This window comes from Gadus morhua, chromosome 20 (assembly GCF_902167405.1).
Source record: "Gadus morhua chromosome 20, gadMor3.0, whole genome shotgun sequence".
Classification (NCBI taxonomy): Eukaryota; Metazoa; Chordata; class Actinopteri; order Gadiformes; family Gadidae; genus Gadus; species Gadus morhua.
In genome coordinates, this window is record NC_044067.1 from 3,773,594 (window position 1) to 3,791,833 (window position 18,240).

General features: G+C 47.7%; 1 protein-coding gene across 3 annotated transcripts in view; it reads right to left on the reverse strand.

The window, feature by feature from the left end:
- Positions 1-293: 293 nt before the first annotated feature.
- Positions 294-18,240, reverse strand: part of itga6a (integrin, alpha 6a) — a 21,123-nt gene continuing 3,176 nt past the window's right edge. Inside the window, exons 2-26 of one of the 3 annotated variants that reach the window (XM_030344270.1) lie at positions 14,379-14,506; positions 14,142-14,221; positions 13,194-13,455; positions 12,469-12,600; positions 11,789-12,002; positions 10,049-10,242; positions 9,857-9,951; positions 8,178-8,305; positions 8,002-8,091; positions 7,853-7,914; positions 7,576-7,745; positions 6,758-6,901; positions 6,261-6,376; positions 5,442-5,604; positions 4,977-5,063; positions 4,804-4,883; positions 4,448-4,525; positions 4,216-4,318; positions 3,852-4,028; positions 3,670-3,762; positions 3,453-3,569; positions 2,957-3,055; positions 2,087-2,212; positions 1,647-1,781; positions 294-1,058 (exon numbers count right to left, since the gene is read on the reverse strand). In XM_030344270.1, coding sequence (XP_030200130.1) covers positions 1,674-1,781; positions 2,087-2,212; positions 2,957-3,055; positions 3,453-3,569; positions 3,670-3,762; positions 3,852-4,028; positions 4,216-4,318; positions 4,448-4,525; positions 4,804-4,883; positions 4,977-5,063; positions 5,442-5,604; positions 6,261-6,376; positions 6,758-6,901; positions 7,576-7,745; positions 7,853-7,914; positions 8,002-8,091; positions 8,178-8,305; positions 9,857-9,951; positions 10,049-10,242; positions 11,789-12,002; positions 12,469-12,600; positions 13,194-13,455; positions 14,142-14,221; positions 14,379-14,506 — 3,046 coding nt within the window. In that variant the 3' untranslated portion in view covers positions 294-1,058; positions 1,647-1,673. Of the gene's footprint in view, positions 1,059-1,646; positions 1,782-2,086; positions 2,213-2,256; positions 2,668-2,956; positions 3,056-3,452; positions 3,570-3,669; positions 3,763-3,851; positions 4,029-4,215; positions 4,319-4,447; positions 4,526-4,803; positions 4,884-4,976; positions 5,064-5,441; positions 5,605-6,260; positions 6,377-6,757; positions 6,902-7,575; positions 7,746-7,852; positions 7,915-8,001; positions 8,092-8,177; positions 8,306-9,856; positions 9,952-10,048; positions 10,243-11,788; positions 12,003-12,468; positions 12,601-13,193; positions 13,456-14,141; positions 14,222-14,378; positions 14,507-18,240 lie in introns of those variants that run through there. The other 2 variants (XM_030344269.1, XM_030344271.1) reach the window with 2 other exon arrangements.

The following is an 18,240-nucleotide window of genomic DNA, read 5'->3' on the forward strand; positions in this document are numbered from 1 at the left end:
TAACGTCCTTTGGCTTTTGTCGGGACTCAGGACACGTAACCCAAAATTGGGACATCTGGTCATCCTATCACAAGTGATCAAAAAGCGTGGCAAGCGTCTCAGCAAAAATGTGCATTTGACAACAATGCGTGTGCCGCACTAACACTAAACTTTGATGTCAAGTAGGGGGCCACACTATTTCATCCCGCGGGCCTCAATTGGCCCCCGGGCCGCGAGTTTGAGATCCCTGCTTGAGATAGACACAACTGACCATTTGGTGGGCTTTCATGGACACAGACTTGAATAACGGAAGATTGACGTTGTTGCAGTAATTCATTTTATTTTCAGTTTTATGAAAAAAAAACTGATTCCAGAAAAATGAGATAAAACTAAAAGCAGCTTTGATACCTGAACAAAAATCTTTGGCTAAATGTATGTTGATTGAGAATAAAACAATAAATACAGTATTACATTAAAGAAATATTTACAAAACTTACAGTATGCAATCTATACATTTCAATATTCAGACAGGACTTTGAGGAATCAAGTATGAGTACAAAGTTTATCTACAAATGTAAAAAATATTTTCCCAATCTTCCTGTGCAGTCGATAAACAAATAAACAGCAGTTTGGATCTTCAGGAAATGTGATGGTAAAAAACGGAATGAAACCGGGCTTCATTTTCACAATCTTGACAAAAAAAAACGCTTTCAAAGATAACTTAAATGGAAATTACTAACGTTAGGAGGAGTGGACCACCTCCACCATTACCCAGGTCAATTAAGCAACCAGACCCCACCTCACCTGTCGTCAAGCCAATCAGCACATTTGATTACTCAAACCAATAAAAAGGGATAGCAGAGACAAGCTTTTCATCCTTCTCTTCGTACATGGAATCCTCCCGTAACCCTCTCTCAGGAATAGCCCTCATTCTCGCTCCAGATCGTCATCCAGGGCTTTCGCTCGTAAAACTCCAGCTTGAGCTTCCCCTCCGGGCACGGGAGAGATTCCCTTCGTATGCGCACAGCGTGGTACTTCGGGACGCTCTCTTCAGGTTTGGCGCGTCGGAAAAATCCACACTAGAAAAGGGACCCAGCAGATACCACAGATAGGGAAGTATGAACATGACTGTGTAAAATGCCACATGTATATCCACCAGATAACAGAATGATTCGATAGTGTAACCCAAAGCATTTTTGTTGCGGTTATAGCATGCTTGGCCTGAAAGGGAGGAACCATGTCTGTTAATGCAGCATTTGAACAGCGATAAAGTATGCAAGGTGGTCAAAAGCAAAGGGAGAATGCAGACGGGAAATCCTTTAAGCTTTTGGTGTTGAAAGAGATGAGAAAGTGGATCAGGTTTGCGTAGAAATGTTGATTGCAAAGATTCTGTTGACACATACTTTAGATTAAAACTGAATATTTGAATATTCTGTTTTAGTATGTGATCTTCTAATATTAGAAGACAACAGAAAGAGTTTCAGATCAATTTTCCAAAGAGTTGAATTGGCTTCAACTCAGTATGTGTCAAACTGAATTCGTTAAGAGTCGGCTGGTTTGGTTCAGTGAAGAATTTACGTGACAGAGAGGGGGAAAAGTCTGATTATTAGTCGCCTTCTTAGCCACACCATGCCTGCAACATTTGGTTTGTTTCTGGTTGCGTTTACCCTGGATCTGTGCGCACATATGGGGTTCTACGCGTCTGTGGAGAGCTTGTCTTTGTCAGAGGGCTGAACATTGATGTGTGCCTTGTGATAGGCCGCATCGTACTGGTCTTTGGGGGCTCTCTTGAAGAAACCACACTGAGGGAGAGCAAGGAGGGTGAATATCACTCAGCAGAGACACCCGTATAGTCTATCCCCCATACTCCTGGTTCTGTTCTGTGTTAATCTACCAGCACGCCACACAATGCCAAAAATTGTCTGGTAAAGTCACTAAAAATACAATCAATTTAAATAATGTTTCATGGACTTTTTACTTTCTCTTTCAACTAACTTAACCTCCTTGCTTCATGGAAACATTCCCTGTGGGCGACTGATAAAAGCACATTTAGTCTCTTGTTAAATGAGGAGCGATGTGATTGACGGCTCATGGTTCTGATGCGTACCTTCCAGAGCAGGAACACCAGCAAGGAGAGCATCAAGATACCAGCGAGGACAGATACCAGTATGATCCACCAGGGGACTCCGCCATACTGGGCCACCGCCTTCTCTGGGAACACCGTCACCCTGACCTGGAACACAACGCCACGTTAAAGGAAAACCAAACGATCACACAACTTAACATCGTCACCCTGACCTGGAACACACCGCCACGTTAAAGGAAAACCAAACGATCACACAACTTAACACCGTCACCCTGACCTGGAACACACCGCCACGTTAAAGGAAAACCAAACGATCACACAACTTAACACCGTCACCCTGACCTGGAACACACCGCCACGTTAAAGGAAAAGCAAACGATCACACAACTTAACACCGTCACCCTGACCTGGAACACACCGCCACGTTAAAGGAAAAGCAAACGATCACACAACTTAACACCGTCACCCTGACCTGGAACACAACGCCACGTTAAAGGAAAACCAAACGATCACACAACTTAACACCGTCACCCTGACCTGGAACACAACGCCACGTTAAAGGAAAACCAAACGATCACACAACTTAACACCGTCACCCTGACCTGGAACACACCGCCACGTTAAAGGAAAAGCAAACGATCACACAACTTAACACCGTCACCCTGGCATGAAACACACCGCCACGTTAAAGGAAAAGCAAACGATCACGAAACCTATCTTGGTTGATCCTGGTCCAAATCTCACCTTAAATGCACAAAGTTTAAACCTGGATAAGATGTACCCATTGGCTCAAATGGACCACTATGGGTTAAACCCGTTTATGCGTTTTTTTCCTTTAAGATGGCGATGAGAAGTATTTTAAAGATGTGGCGAGATGGATGGATCTCTTACCTGGGTGTCCGCATCTCTCAGGATCATGTTCTTAGCAGGACTGTCGAGCTTGAGAGAGGCCTTCACAATGATGTCAAGGTAGCTGAGAGAAGCGTAGTTCTGTTTCGGAGAAATAAACATAAACACACATAAGACACAGGGCCGGATCTACCATTAGGGCACACGGCACTGTGCCCAGGGGCCCCAACCATTCCCTGCCAGTGGGGTGGCACCACACGAAAGAAACTTTTTTTTTTATTTCTTTTTTTTTATGAATGTTTGTACTCTTAAAATAGTTATACATGGTATTATTAAATAGGGTATTCATTTAAAATTCATTATTAAAGCCTTCAGACATTTGTGCCCAGGGGCCTATGATTTGTTAATCCGGCCCTGATAAGACACCACAATAAGAAACTTTGTTTTAATCAGATGCACATGTCATCAATAGGTTTTCACTCCTGAGAACAAGATTCACCACTGATAGAAGACAGAAAACACGTCCTTGGTATTTTACCTCCAGGAACGTTGAGTTCCATAACCGAGACCTCAGCGAGATCACTGCAGTACTGTCCAAGCCCTGCAGGGGGCACTTAATCACCACACATCGGGCGTCGTAGCCATTCCCACACATCTACAATGGAAAAGGTGCAACAGCATCAGTAAATGGCTCACTCAATTATAAAACGTATTTGAATGTAATTAATGTAATATATGACAATAGTTAAACTTACCAAAACTTTACGCTTTCTCTGGTCCAGTAACAATGAAATTTGACCGCCTGGACTTTCTCCGGTCGAACGCTTGGCCCTGGATTCAGAGGACTCCTGGAAGACCAATGGACAACCATGAATTAAAATTGAAAGTAAAAGTGAAAGTGAAAGTGAAATTGAAAGGTGATAGCAGAGCCCTTTACCTGAATGTGGTCGAGAGCATTGATCTCCGTCTCAGGGGTGCAGGGGACCTCAGCCAGGCCTGTGGAGGTGATCTTCACTAGGTAGAGAAGCCACTTGCCATCGAAGTTCTCCTTCGGCCACTGGATGTTGAGCGAAGCCGATCCGAAGGACTTCAGAGGCTTTCCCAGATTGGTGATCTGAAGGGGAAGGATTCACTTTCTGTTTAAGATTTATTCGATTTCAAGTTGTTATCCTTGCAAACACTGTCATTTAAAAACTGCCATACATTATCATTATTTGGTATATGTTATGTTATTTGGAAAGTTATACATCAAATGTATGGGGATGATGGATGATGTGAAAGCAGAGTATTGATTCCCTCACCCTGAACTCATAGTTGATCAAACTGCCGATCTCCTCCTCTGTCTTTACAGCGCTCTCTCCTTTCACCACGCCCCCAAAGTAGACCTGGGAGGGCCTCGCCACGCTGGGGAGGAACACAACACCGGCTTTATGCCCTGCTGATGGAGGCGCTGGGCTAAGATGAGTTCATGTAGAAACTTCATAAGGGTGCCAACCAAACTCAGAGCTGTGGGAGGGTGGCTTCAGTACTCACCCTGCGACCGACAGGGCCAGCTCGATGACCACTTTGGCCCTCGCACTCACTTTGGCGATACCCTCCTGTGTGCTGGTTCTGAACACAAACACACACACACACACACACACACACACACACACACACACACACACACACACACACACACACACACACACACACACACACCCACACCCACACCCACACACACACACACGATTACTCAGTGACTTCAACTTGGGAACAGGAAAACAACTATGACCAATTATATAATCACACAACATAATGACATAAATTTCAGCCACTTTCAGCTTGTTTACGACTAATGTCAGTGTCACCCATAATGCATCTAAAGCATGCTCAGCAGTCGGACTAACGTCTGAAGCAGCAGGTCGATGCTGATCTCTGTGGTGTCGAAGGAGATTCCCGCCGTGCTCAGGATGATGTAGAATGTCGCCTTGGAGGAAACAAACAGGAAACATGTCATCAATTCAACAAGTCTCACGAGATAAGAACAAAAAGAACAGACCTAAAAATTCATATCCCGTACCTCCGAGTCCCTCTTCAGTGGATTCCCCAGATCGCACTCCGACTGGGACCCGTTCTGATTGGCGATGCAGATTACTTGTTTTTCCCTCTGTGAACGACAAAAAAAATGGACTGCATTCATACCGCGCTTTTCTAACCAGCGGCCACTCAGAGCGCTTTACAATATTGCCTAACATTCACCCATTCATACAACCATCCACACACCGACGGCGGCGTCAACCACGCAGGGCGACAGCCAGCTCGTCGAGAGCAGTCAGGGTGAGGTGCCTTGCTCAGGGACACCTCGACACTCAACTAGGAGGAGCCCGGGGATCGAACTAGCAACCTTGCGGTTACCAGCTAGGAGGAGCCCGGGGATCGAACTAGCAACCTTGCGGTTACCAGCTAGGAGGAGCCCGGGGATCGAACTAGCAACCTTGCGGTTTCCATCTGACCCCTTGAGCCACATGCCGACGTCTGCACTCACCGTAGGGTTGTGGGAGCGGAACCCCGAGTAGGAGAGCGATTCGGGGAAGCTCCCCACCAGCTTGGCCTCGTGCGCGTCGTCCCCGTTCCGGTTCTTCACGGTCACCTGCAGGGCCAGGTCCGTCTTCTGCTCGCTCATCGAGAACACCGGCGTACCGTTCTCACTGCAGCGTGGAGAAAGACCGTCTTAAATAAAACATGAGACTTGCTATTTACTGTGACTACTTTGCAGACGCTATTATTTATTAACTATGACTTGTAAGCAGACGCCATTATCTGTTATCTATTTACTATGACTAGTTAGTGGAGGACATTATCCAAGGCGACCGATAGTAAATAATTACTGGTCATTGAGGAGCATCGCATTTACGTATAGGGCATTTAGCAGACGCTTTTATCCAAAGCGACTTACAATAGGTACATTTGTCAGAAGAAAGAGAAACAACGATATATCGCTGTCGGTACAGTAAGGATGTTCACAGAAACAAGTTGCAAGCACTAATAATATCTAGGTTAACCCAGTCCCCGTATACAACAGGATAGCTAGGATAAGATGCTTCCCGATGCTGAGTACTATTGTTAAGTGGCAGTAGCAGGTGGGGGTTAGGGGTCATCTTGCTCCAGGAGGACCAGAGATAGGCTGTGGAGGTTGGGCATCGAACACAGTACCTTTCAGCTGGCTGGTAGTCGTACACCCTGTAGCCGCTACACTCTCCTGCGCCTTGCTTTCTAATTAGCTACCGTGTAGTTGACTTTCGTTCTCACACAACCTGCTGTTGTCTGAGTCGTTTACTAAGAGATGTTGCGGTGTGGACGTTACATCGGCAGCGGTGTGAAGACCTCCTGGTTGTTCTCCTTGGAGCAGAACTTGAAGTGCAGCTGCAGGTTGCTCTGGCAGATGTTGTCCCGGCCACAGCCCTCCTTCAGGAAGTTCAACTACCACCCACAGGACAGGACACATCCAAACCAGTCAGTGTTGCAGTAGCAGATATGAGGCCCTGAGACACGGCCATTTTGTACATCGGGCGCCACATGCTATAAAAACACACATTAGTGATGAGAAATACGACAATGTAGAAAAGGTAAAGCGACCAATAAACCGAGATCAATAATCCAGTGTTTACTAGTTGTTTACTACTATCATTGTTTACATAGTATGTAGACCGTTGCGTTGGATGTACAACATGGTCACATTGTACATCCAATGCAACGGACTACATACCACAAAAACCCATTATTGATAATGAATACAAAAGGTGCTTAGACCAATAATCCAAGAACAATAATCCAGTGTTCATGAGCCATGTCAGTGTTTACCTCGGCGGCCACCCTGCTGGGCTGAGAGGGGTCCACGACGGGCACTAGGGCGGGCAGCTCCTGCTGCCTCTTGTGTCGCTTGGTGCCCACCACGCCCACCGAGACCTCCACAGGGATCCCTCGGAGCTTGTCCTTAATGTTCTCCTGGAGAGCAGCAGAACACACACACAGACACACACGCACGCACCCGCGCACCGACGCGCACACGCACACAGACACACACACACACGCGCACACGCACACGCACACGCACACGCACACGCACACGCACAGACACAGACACAGACACAGACACACACACGCACACACACACACACACACACACACACACACACACACACACACGCACACACACACACACAGAAACACACAGAAACACACACACACACACACACAAAGACACAGACACAGACACAGACACAGACACAGACACAAACACACGCACCGACACACACACACACACACACACACACACACACACACACACACACACACACACACACACACACACACACGCACACAGAAACACACAGAAACACACACAGGAAAAAGGATGTTTAGCGTTCGAGGATATTTGGGGTTCAGGCAGACAAAAGGATCCTGAATGTTACTCTCCTCTGCTGTGATGGTTTTTCACACATTTTGGGACAGAATTATTTTGGAGAATTGCCATCAAATGCCTTTTCACAATTTCTCTTGAGAAAATATAGGCTAATTTGTGCATCATTTCAATTTGACCCTCATCATAGCCATATAACTTTGTATGTTCAACGCCTCCTGTGTCTTGTGTCACGTTGCTGGCTTGAATCTCTGCTGACCTGGAGTTTGACCTTGGCCTTGAAGCAGTTCTTCTTGTTCTGGCCGCGGAGATCCAGGGTCCCAGAGGACTGGTGGTCCTGGTCCGAGGGGGACCGGTCCAGGAACACCACCCTGGACAGCAGGCCCTGCCTCCTCCGATAGCCCTCCGCCTCGATAGCAAAGCTGATGGCTGTGGCAGGAGGGACGGCTGGTCATCAACATACAACATAGCTTCTGTCTTGTTTCAATAAATAAAAAATAGTATGATTAGGAATTGTGTTTGCAACGGTGGCTTACTTAGTTTGGGGCTGTATGTGGCCGGGTTCGCTTTGTAAGTGAAGCATGCCTCTATGGTGAAACTGTGGAGAAGAGGAACGGTTAGCATGACTGATAACTTATAACCACAGCCTGATAAAGGGCCAATGATTCAGCACATGAAAACCTACCAAACATTGTTGCCACAGGTTTTCTTTGAAAAGTCGATTTCCTTCGGTGTTATCTTGAGATCAGTCTTGATGCTCACGACAGGCCTTGCTCTGAAAGAAAGATGAATACATTGATACCAAAATTAAAGATGTGCTGGTACATTTTTCATTGAAATTTAGGTAGTAAAATCAAAGACCTAAAGATGAGAGCTGTGTCCGAGAGCGAGCCCACTGCCAGGTCTGGGTACGAGTTGCCGTCCAGGTCCATATTCCCCGCCAGAGAGTATCCAAATAGCTGGATGTCGTTAGGCTTTCCTGAAAGGATCTGTAACACAGCAGCAAATCATGAATACATGATTTACATATACACTTAATCATCCTAAATCCCAATATTGAACACAGTTTACATCAACATAATATAGGCTGTATCACATCCTCACACAGTTTACATCAATTTAATCTAGGCTAAATCACAACCTCGAACACATTCTCCATCAATGTAATCCAGGCTACATCACATCCTCACAGTCTCCATCAATGTAATATAGGCTACATCACATCCTCACAGTCTCATCAATGTAATATAGGCTACATCACATCCTCACAGTCTCCATCAATGTAATATAGGCTACATCACATCCTCACAGTCTCATCAATGTAATATAGGCTACATCACATCCTCACGGTCTCCATCAATGTAATATAGGCTACATCACATCCTCACAGTCTCCATCAATGTAATATAGGCTACATCACATCCTCACAGTCTTCATCAATGTAATATAGGCTACATCACATCCTCACGGTCTCCATCAATGTAATATAGGCTACATCACATCCTCCCAGTCTCCATCAATGTAATATAGGCTACATCACATCCTCACAGTCTCCATCAATGTAATATAGGCTACATCACATCCTCCCAGTCTCCATCAATGTAATATAGGCTACATCACATCCTCACAGTCTCCATCAATGTAATATAGGCTACATCACATCCTCACAGTCTCATCAATGTAATCAGGGGTGGACTGGGACAAAAATTCAGCCCTGGCATTTTCTGTCCAGACCAGCCCACTACATTATCAGCACTAGGGGTGGGACGAGACAAACGGGAAGAACCCTGCATATACTTTATTAAAACAATTTAATCAAGTACATACATCCTGCTATTTGCACTGCAAATAGCAGTGCAAATTGCTTTTTTTTGTTTTTGTTTTTCAAGTTTGTTTCTCTTGTGCTGCTGACAAGAAAGTTGGAAACCTGAACAGGAAGTTAACGAACATCCTGTGGTCGCTGCATCTCCATCCCCCATATCTACATAGCTACAAAACGCTTGTTAAATATCACAATTGATCCAACGCTAATTTCTCTCTTGCAGTATTTAGTCTGTGAATGGGAAAATCTTTTTGTGTAAGCCCAGCATTAGTTAAAACCAGACTCGGACAATAATAACAAAATATCCTGACAAATAATCTAAATAGAAACATATTACAGACAGTAGCAGCATTAGAGCTGAAACGCATTTGTTTCAACTGTGACTCATTCATTGTGAAACCATAAATAGAGAATTTAATTTTTTTTATCACATTGGGTCAACGGCCCACCGGGACGATGCCCGGTATGCCAGATGGCCAGTCCACCCCTGAATGTAATATAGGCTACATCACATCCTCACATTCTCCATCAATGTAATATAGGCTACATCACATCCTCACATTCTCCATCAATGTAATATAGGCTACATCACATCCTCACAGTCTCCGTCAATGTAATATAGGCTACATCACATCCTCACAGTCTCCATCAATTTAATATAGGCTACATCACATCCTCACAGTCTCCATCAATGTAATCCAGGCACCGCTCCACCCACCTGTGCAGCCTTGGTGTTGACTCCGTGGGCGGCCCCATGGAAGATGTACACCTTCCCCACCCCCGCGTCGTCGTGCGGAGCTCCCACTGCGATGTCTACGACGGGGACAGGAAGCAATCGAGGTCAACACAAACCGTTCCCACAGGCCGCGCTCCACTGAGGACCTTCAGAGACAGCTCCAGGTTCGCTCACCTTGGTACGAGTCCTGGTTCATGTCCCCGATGTTCTCCACCGCCAGCCCGAACATGGAGTCCTTGGTTCCGTTGAGGCGGACGGGCGTGACACGGTCCCACCTGCCCGCCTGGTTGATGTAGACGTAGGCGGCCCCGCCCACGTCCCCGTCCTTCAGGAAGAACTGGGGGGCTCCCACCACGATGTCCTGCCACCTAGGGTCCACCAAGACAAGGAGAGGGGTGTAGAGGAGACTCATGAGTACTCGGTAATGATATAGGAGACTTATGAGTACTGAGTAATGATATAGGAGACTAATGAGTACTGGGTAATGATATAGGAGACTTATGAGGACTGGGTAAAGATATAGGAGACTTATGAGGACTGGATGAAGATATAGGAGACTTATGAGTACTGGATATAGATATAGGAGACTTAGGAGTACTGAGTAATGATATAAGAGACTTATGAATATTGGATAAAGATATAGGAGACTTATCAGTACTGGATAAAGCATAGGAGAAATTAGTACTGGATTAAGATATAAAGGACTTATTAGTACTGGATTTATATATAGGAGACATAAGAGTACTCGATAGTATGGAAAAATATATAGGATAATCAATAATCAATAGGAGACTTATTAGTACCGGATAGCCTGGATAGTCTAGTGGTGGCTAAACATGGAAGATTCTGGGTTCAAACTGCACATTCATGTCATAAATAAACCGTCTCGTTGTATAAAAGGGTCTGGGCTGAAGGTTTTATCAGCGAAGGGACTAAACAACAGCCAACCTCGCACGGTTGGCTTAAGATATCGGACCTTGGACTTGTTGAGTCTCTGTTTAGCCAAACAATGTCCATAAATGTACCCACTCTGGCACTTAATGTACGCACTTATTGTATGTTGTACGTCCTTGCACTTAAAAATAGTACTTGGCATCGTGTAGCGACTTAACCTAGCTATCTTTGTTGTGTACGGGAATGGGTTAAACTAACAATAGTTAGTGCGTGGCACTATAAACATCCTCACTGTACCGACAGCGATGTATCGTTTCTCTTTCTTCTGACAAATGTAGGTCGCTTTGGATGAAAGCGTCTGCTAAATTCCCCTCATCGTCATCCTCTTATCCGGGGTCGGGTCGCGGGGGCAGCAACTCAAGCAGGGGGCCCTCAGAATTCCCTTTCCGGGACGAATTGACCAGCTCTGACAGGGGGATCCCGAGGCGTTCCCAGGCCAGTGTTGAGATATAGGCCCAATCCCATTTCTACCCCTTACCCCTTCCCCTTACCCCTCCCCCTTGTTTTGAAGGGGTAAGGGGAAGGGGTAAGGGGTAGAAATGGGATTGGCTTTAGGCCCAATCCCATTTCTACCCCTTACCCCTCCCCCTTGTTTCTACCCCTTACCCCTTAAAAACAAGGGGGAGGGGTAAGGGGTAGAAATGGGATTGGGCCTAAAGCCAATCCCATTTCTACCCCTTCCCCCTTCCCCTTACCCCTTCAAAACAAGGGGGAGGGGTAAGGGGAAGGGGTAAGGGGTAGAAATGGGATTGGGCCATAATCTCTCCTCCTAGTCCTGGGTGTTCCCCGAGGTCTCGCCCCCACTGGTCGTGCCTGGAACACCTCCAAAGGGAGGTGCCCAGTGGGCGTCCCTACCCCATGCCCTAACCACTGCTAAAGGCCCTGAACGTTAATGTAAGCGTGGAGGTAATAAACGTCCCTTTGTGGTGGCGGACGTGAGGCTCGAGGGCGGCTCCTCACCCGTCCCCGTTCAGGTCCACCACCGTCACGTCGTAGCCGAAGGAGGACGCCAGGCCCGGGCCCTGCAGGATGAACTCCGGGGACAGACGGGTGGACCCCTCGCTCTCCTTCCTCAGCAGGACCACGGCCCCGGAGTGATGGGCCCGGGGGGCCCCGGCCACGATGGTCACCCCCGGGCCCCTGGTGAGGGTGTGGCCCGAGTCGAGGGAGAAGCCTGGAGACCGGGAAGGGTGGGACGGGCGGAGACGGTCAGATATCAGGACCCCCGGTCCGAGGGGATAACAAGACGTGAGCATTGGTTTAAGATTAATTAATCGTGAATTAATTGATTAATTCTGTGTTAATTCAACCGGATAAGTGGTCTTATAAGTGGCCATTAGCAATCGTTCTAATTTATTTATAATAAATGAATTAGATTGAATTCACTTTATTATTTATAATATCGTGACGTTATAGATGGTGCACATTATGAACATGTAGTAAATAAAAGTAAATAAAAAGTAAAACAGCTTGCATGTTCACGCACGCTAAGTTTAAAACAGCGCTGATACAGTAAGTCTTTGAAGACATACCGGTCAACCTATCATCAAGGTGTGGCCTGATTGGCTATCTTGATTTGATTTACATTACAAAGACCCAAAGCCACAGGACCCGTGTGTGCTCGCTGGAGAGACACCCACCCAGGTAGCTGTTAGCGGGCACCGGGACCAGATCCGGATCCAACAGGTTCTCGTCCCCTACTTCAAAGGGGCCGTCGTCGTAGATCCCCATCTCCAGCAGAGTGTTGTTCTTCTGCTCCATCCTCACGATGCCTGGAGAGAGGGGTTAGGGTTAGATCATCATTGCGATAGTGATGACGTTAAAGTTAGGGTAGGCAATTTAGCGACACCAGGCGACGTAGGCTGGCTTTTAAAAGTGCTGCACGGGGAAAAATCCAACCCCTCCCTTCAGAGCTCCTTCTAAAGCCACGCCCCCAAAACCCGGGACTAGCTCGCTAGCTTTAGCAGAAGGTCTACCTAGCCTTGTGGAAGACTGTTCCACAATGAGTACACAGGCAGAGTGCGCGCAGGTAGCCAGGTAGGTGGGTAGACAGACAGGTAGACAGACTGGTAGACAGACAGACAGGCAGGCCTCCAATTGATTGCTTGACCGGTAGATCTTATTACAGGCCTGCGACCGCCGAAGAAACCGGAGTTCTTTCTTAATTCTTGTCCTAGCATTACATTTATTGATTATTGTCAGGATGAAAAGAGAATTTTAACAAAATTGACAACAAATTCTCCCAAAGAATAAATCACCTACCCCAGCTTTAACTGGCGCAAAAACAAAAAAACAATCCTAACCCAACCGAGGGAAACCAGACCTCAGGTCCACAGGTTCCACATTTGACCCCCCCCCCCCTCACCCTTCCAGTTGTAGGCGCCGGGGGCCCCAAAGACCACGTAGTGGTAGTCCTTGGTGAAGGTGGCGGCCAGCCCCTGCTGACAGGAGCCGAACCTCTCGTGGCCGCGGGCCCGGCCCTCGCAGAACTTCCAGTTGCCGCCGTCCTCGTCGTTGGTCGTGTCGATGCTCAGGTCCTGGCTCAGCATGTAGCAGCGGCCCGTGATGTCCCGGGACTCCTGCAGCGTGTTGACGTTCAGACGCCGCTGGTACCGGTGGGCGCAGGTCTGTCCGGGGCGGGGGGGGGGGGGGGGGGGGGGAGACGACAAGAGTGAAGGTTACTGAGGGTTATAGAAGCATGTTATGGTTTTTTACCATGTTATAGAAGCATGTTATTGATGTAGAAGCATGTTATCGTTTTATTCCAATGTTATAGAATCATGTTATTGATGTAGAAGCATGTCATCGTTTTTTTACCATTTTATAGAAGCATGTTATTGATGTAGAAGCATGTTATCGTTTTTTTTACCATGTTATAGAAGCATGTTATTCTTGTGGAAGCATGTTATTGTTTTATTCCAATGTTATAGAAGCATGTTATTGTTGTAGAAGCATGTTATTGTTTAATTCCCATGTTATAGAAGCACGTAATTGTTGTAGAGGCATGTTATTGTTTTATTCCCATGTTATAGAAGCATGCTATTGCTATAGAAGCATATTATTGTTTCATTCCAATGTTATAGAGGCATGGTTTTGTTTTATTACCAGGTTATAGAAGCATGTTATGGTTTTTTACCATGTTATAGAGGCATGTTATTGATGTAGAAGCATGTTATTGTTTTATTCCCATGTTATGGAAGCATGTTAATGTTTTATTCCCATGTTATTCAATGTTATTATCATGGACGGATTCCCCCCAGGGCTAGTACAGGGCGTTTGACAGCCCAGCATCGGGACTGGCAGGGTAACGTACCACGATCTTCCCGCCGGGACCCTGGCTTTGCACCGTCACCCCCATCCACTGGTTCTCCTTGTTCTCTGTGCGTACGTCCTCTGAAAAACAAAATGGACGCATCGCAGATTAGCGTCGCACTGTAAGGGACCATGGCACTCGGCAACGCAAAGGCAGCGAGCAAAACACTCTGGTCAACCCCCCCCCCGCCCAAGCGGTTACATTGCGGGGGGGGGGGGGGGGGGATCAGTTCCTCACCTTCGTTGTCAAACTGGATGCGTTCACAGTCCTGGAGGGCGAGGGTCAGCTCACACTTGTACAGCCCCCCGGTGATGTTGGCTCTCTGGTTGCCCAGCGCTCTGGCCCTCGGTGCCCCGATCAGCAGCCTGGAACACGGAGAGGTGAGGGGGTTACCCACACGCTCTGAGAAGACTGACGTGGGTGGTGATCAGTAGAGGGCGTATTATGGTCCCTCCCTCGTCACGCAGCGCAAGGACCACGCAGACGCTCTGACAAAGTCGTGAACCTGTTTTGGTTCTGCGTCGGGTTTTAGTGAGCCGACCAATCACAGCCCTCGCTGCTGCGTCGCCTCGACGGAAGGTTACGGTTTTTGGGAGGCGCACGTCCGGCCCTTGAGGTGGACGCAAGGAGGGTCCGCAGGGACGTAAGGGGTCCAAAACCCCCTTTGCTTTGCGTGAACGTGGGACCATAATCAGCCCTTTAGGGTTGAAACAGGATTTGAATAGAATCAACCAAAGTCGTAACCATTTAGAGAGGTTTGGAATAGAAATTAATGGACGAATTTGATATATTATACTCGTGTCACGGCTGAGATTGTGATTCTAATTACAATCTTTACGGGCTTTGACCAATTTGAAGGAAAAACGTCATAAAAGCATTTGATTTCTCGTTGAATAGAGCTCCACAAGGAGACTACAGCACGTCGAATGGTTCCGCAGGGCTGTGGACAGCAAACTACTGTTCTGGCACTCACAGCAGACACAGAGACCCATTCATCATTTCCAATAATATATTTCCTCTTTACAACATAACAGCTCATTCACCCTGGCTTGTAGCACCCCCCCCCCCCCCCCCCCCCCCCCTGCAGCCACGCCCTCTCACTCCCTGATCCATCAGGCCACCGGTGGGGGCATGTCGAGCTTCACAGGGCGAGGTCCAAGGCCAAACTCAAGCACATGTTTCTGAAACAAGGAAACAATAAGTCTCTCATCGGCGCAGTAGAGGAGGGGATGTCAGGCATTCCACAACAACGCCGATCACAACTGATCCCAATCTCGGCTGAATTCTCCCCGTTTAGTCACCAGGGCAGATATCCCGCCTATTTTCTCCGTCTGTGCTTTCAACGCGGACATCAGGGAAGCTAACTGTGTCACCATCTGCAGCGGTGTGCGCGACGGTCATGAACCACCGCCGCCACATCCACCGTGTCTCTCTCGGAGGAGGTCCGTTCACACGGGCGGCGCGGGGAGAACAGGCCAGCAACCCCCGGCAGGACAGAACCACGTCTCCTCACGTCTGCTGGACAGCAGCAGCGGCAAAGTCTCCTGGGCGGGACCGACTCTGAAGCCAGAGAACCCCCTTCAAGCCTTCAAAGAACAGTGGGACTATCAATGGTGTGACTATCAATGAGTCAGGGGAAGACGGGAGACCAAGATAGGGGGGGGGGGTCAAATGGTGTCCGCTGGCCGCCTCGCACTAAACAATGCCTGTATCCTCCCGGGGGGGGGGCCTCGGGATTATTTTAGGCTCTGCAGGCGGCCGCGGGGCCTCCTGCACTTCCCTGTTGTTGGACAAGGGAAGCAGACTCCGGCGTTTCCATCCAAGACGCCGTCATGGGGCAGCAGGCCGGGCCGGCTGGGTGTTGTTTTAGGATCCTCTAGGATGGGCCTTTGGCTGTTTGCCTTTTTCCCCTCCCCACGCGCACAGCACACGCACACGCACGCACGCACACACACACACACACACACACACACACACACACACACACACACACACACACACACATACACACACACACACACACACACACACACACACACACACACACACACACACACCTCGAAAAGCACGAAGGCAGATGATTAATCAAACGCTAGCCCAACCCCCCCCCATCCTGTTGCCCTACAGGTGGACCATCAATGCGCGATGAAGAGGGGAGTGAGAGTTGCCCCGGCTGACCGTTGTCCTGCCGTAATCCTGCTTTCATGCTCGGCCAGCCAGCAAACATGGAGATGAAGAGCCCAGGGGATTTTTAAACCATAATGTGGGCTGGAGGTCAATTTCACACAACGATACCCATGGAAAACACAACCAAAGGAACAACACATCCATGGAAATCACAGCCAGGAGAACTACATCCATGGAAAACACAACCAAAGGAACCACACATCCATGGAAATCACAGCCAGGAGAACTACATCCATGGAAAACACAACAAGGAGAACAACATCCATGGAAAACACAAGCAGAAGCTGACGCTTTTATCCAAAGCGACTTACAGCCATTCATTCACACATTTCTACACCGACGGTGGAGTCTACCCCGCAGGGCGACAGCCAGCTTATCAGGAGCAGTCAGGGTGAGGCGTCTTGCTCAGGGACACCTCGACACTCAGCTAGGAGGAGCCGGGGATCCAACTAGCAACCTTCCGGTACTAGTCAACCTGCTCTACCGCCTGAGCTACTTTCGCCACAAGTCAACTCCATCAACTCCACCAACTCCACCACTGGTGGAGTTGATGGAGTTGACTTTTGGCGGACCACCACCATGGAAAACACAACCAGAAGAACCACATCCACACACACACACGCACGCCTGTATAGCGTAGAACTCTAACAGGAGGAAGAGGCAGCGTGTACGAGGGGAACACCTGCAGGTCCTCAGACGTAGATGTAGAATGTAACGGGCCTCCGCCGGTTAACATTCACATGACAACATGACACATGACATTCACACGTCACGCCACAGGTGTTTGTCTTCGCCGTCTGACAGACAAACGGCCAGGCTTTCAACCCTTTCAGTTCCTCATTTCATCTCCCCTGAGTGCACTGGTCCACAGACTTATTTAGAAGTTAAGAGATAAGGAATGTTGTCTTTGCGAACCGTGCAAAGACGCATTTATTCAAGAACCTCCTTTAGGTTGATGTAAAGAATGCACACACACAATACAACACGGAACACACACACACACACACACACAAATACAGAACACACACGTAAATACAGATCATACACACACAAAGAACACACAATACAGGACACACACACACACACACACACACACACACACACATACACACACACACACTCACTGCCGTGTAAACGTGGACAGACGGACAGCATTGTGAGCGCGTGAGTGACCTCACTGGTGTTTGTGAACAGATGTGCCTTACTGTCCCCACAGCTGTGCACTCACAAGACACAAGAACCCCCTGCAGCTGTTCCAACTGTTGTGAGTTCTCACACACACACACAGATAAACACACACACACACACACACACACACACACACACACACACACACACACACACACACACACACACACACACACACACACACACACACACACACACACACACACACACACACAAACACACACACACACAGGCTGGGCATTACCTTAAATGGCGGTGTGAATTTGTATTATTTATAACATAAATTCATGCGTGTTCAGCTGTGAGTAACACTCACACATTGCTTGGCACTCCCATTGTGATTACATTTTAATAAAACGATCAGAGAAATATAACCGCGAGACACGTAAAGTTTACTTTGAAAACTCACATGTTTGCGGCTGTTAAATTCAGTGAGTCAATTAAAATCCATAAAGTGCTTTAATATGGCTTAAAATGTGTTGTCTTCTACCCATTAAACAGAGTTTGGATTGAGTTCCAGGCCAGAGAGTCTCCTGCATGGTCTCACAGCCCAGATGGTCTCCTTGGCCCTGCCCACCCAAACGGCCTTTCCTCCAGTTCCACGGTGGAGCCGTGCAACAACAGGAGCTTTTATCAGTCCGCTACACTACCCTCAGTTCTGTTGTTCAGCCTTGGTTCCTCTCATTCAAGGTCTCTGACTCGCTGAACTCACACCAACGCATGG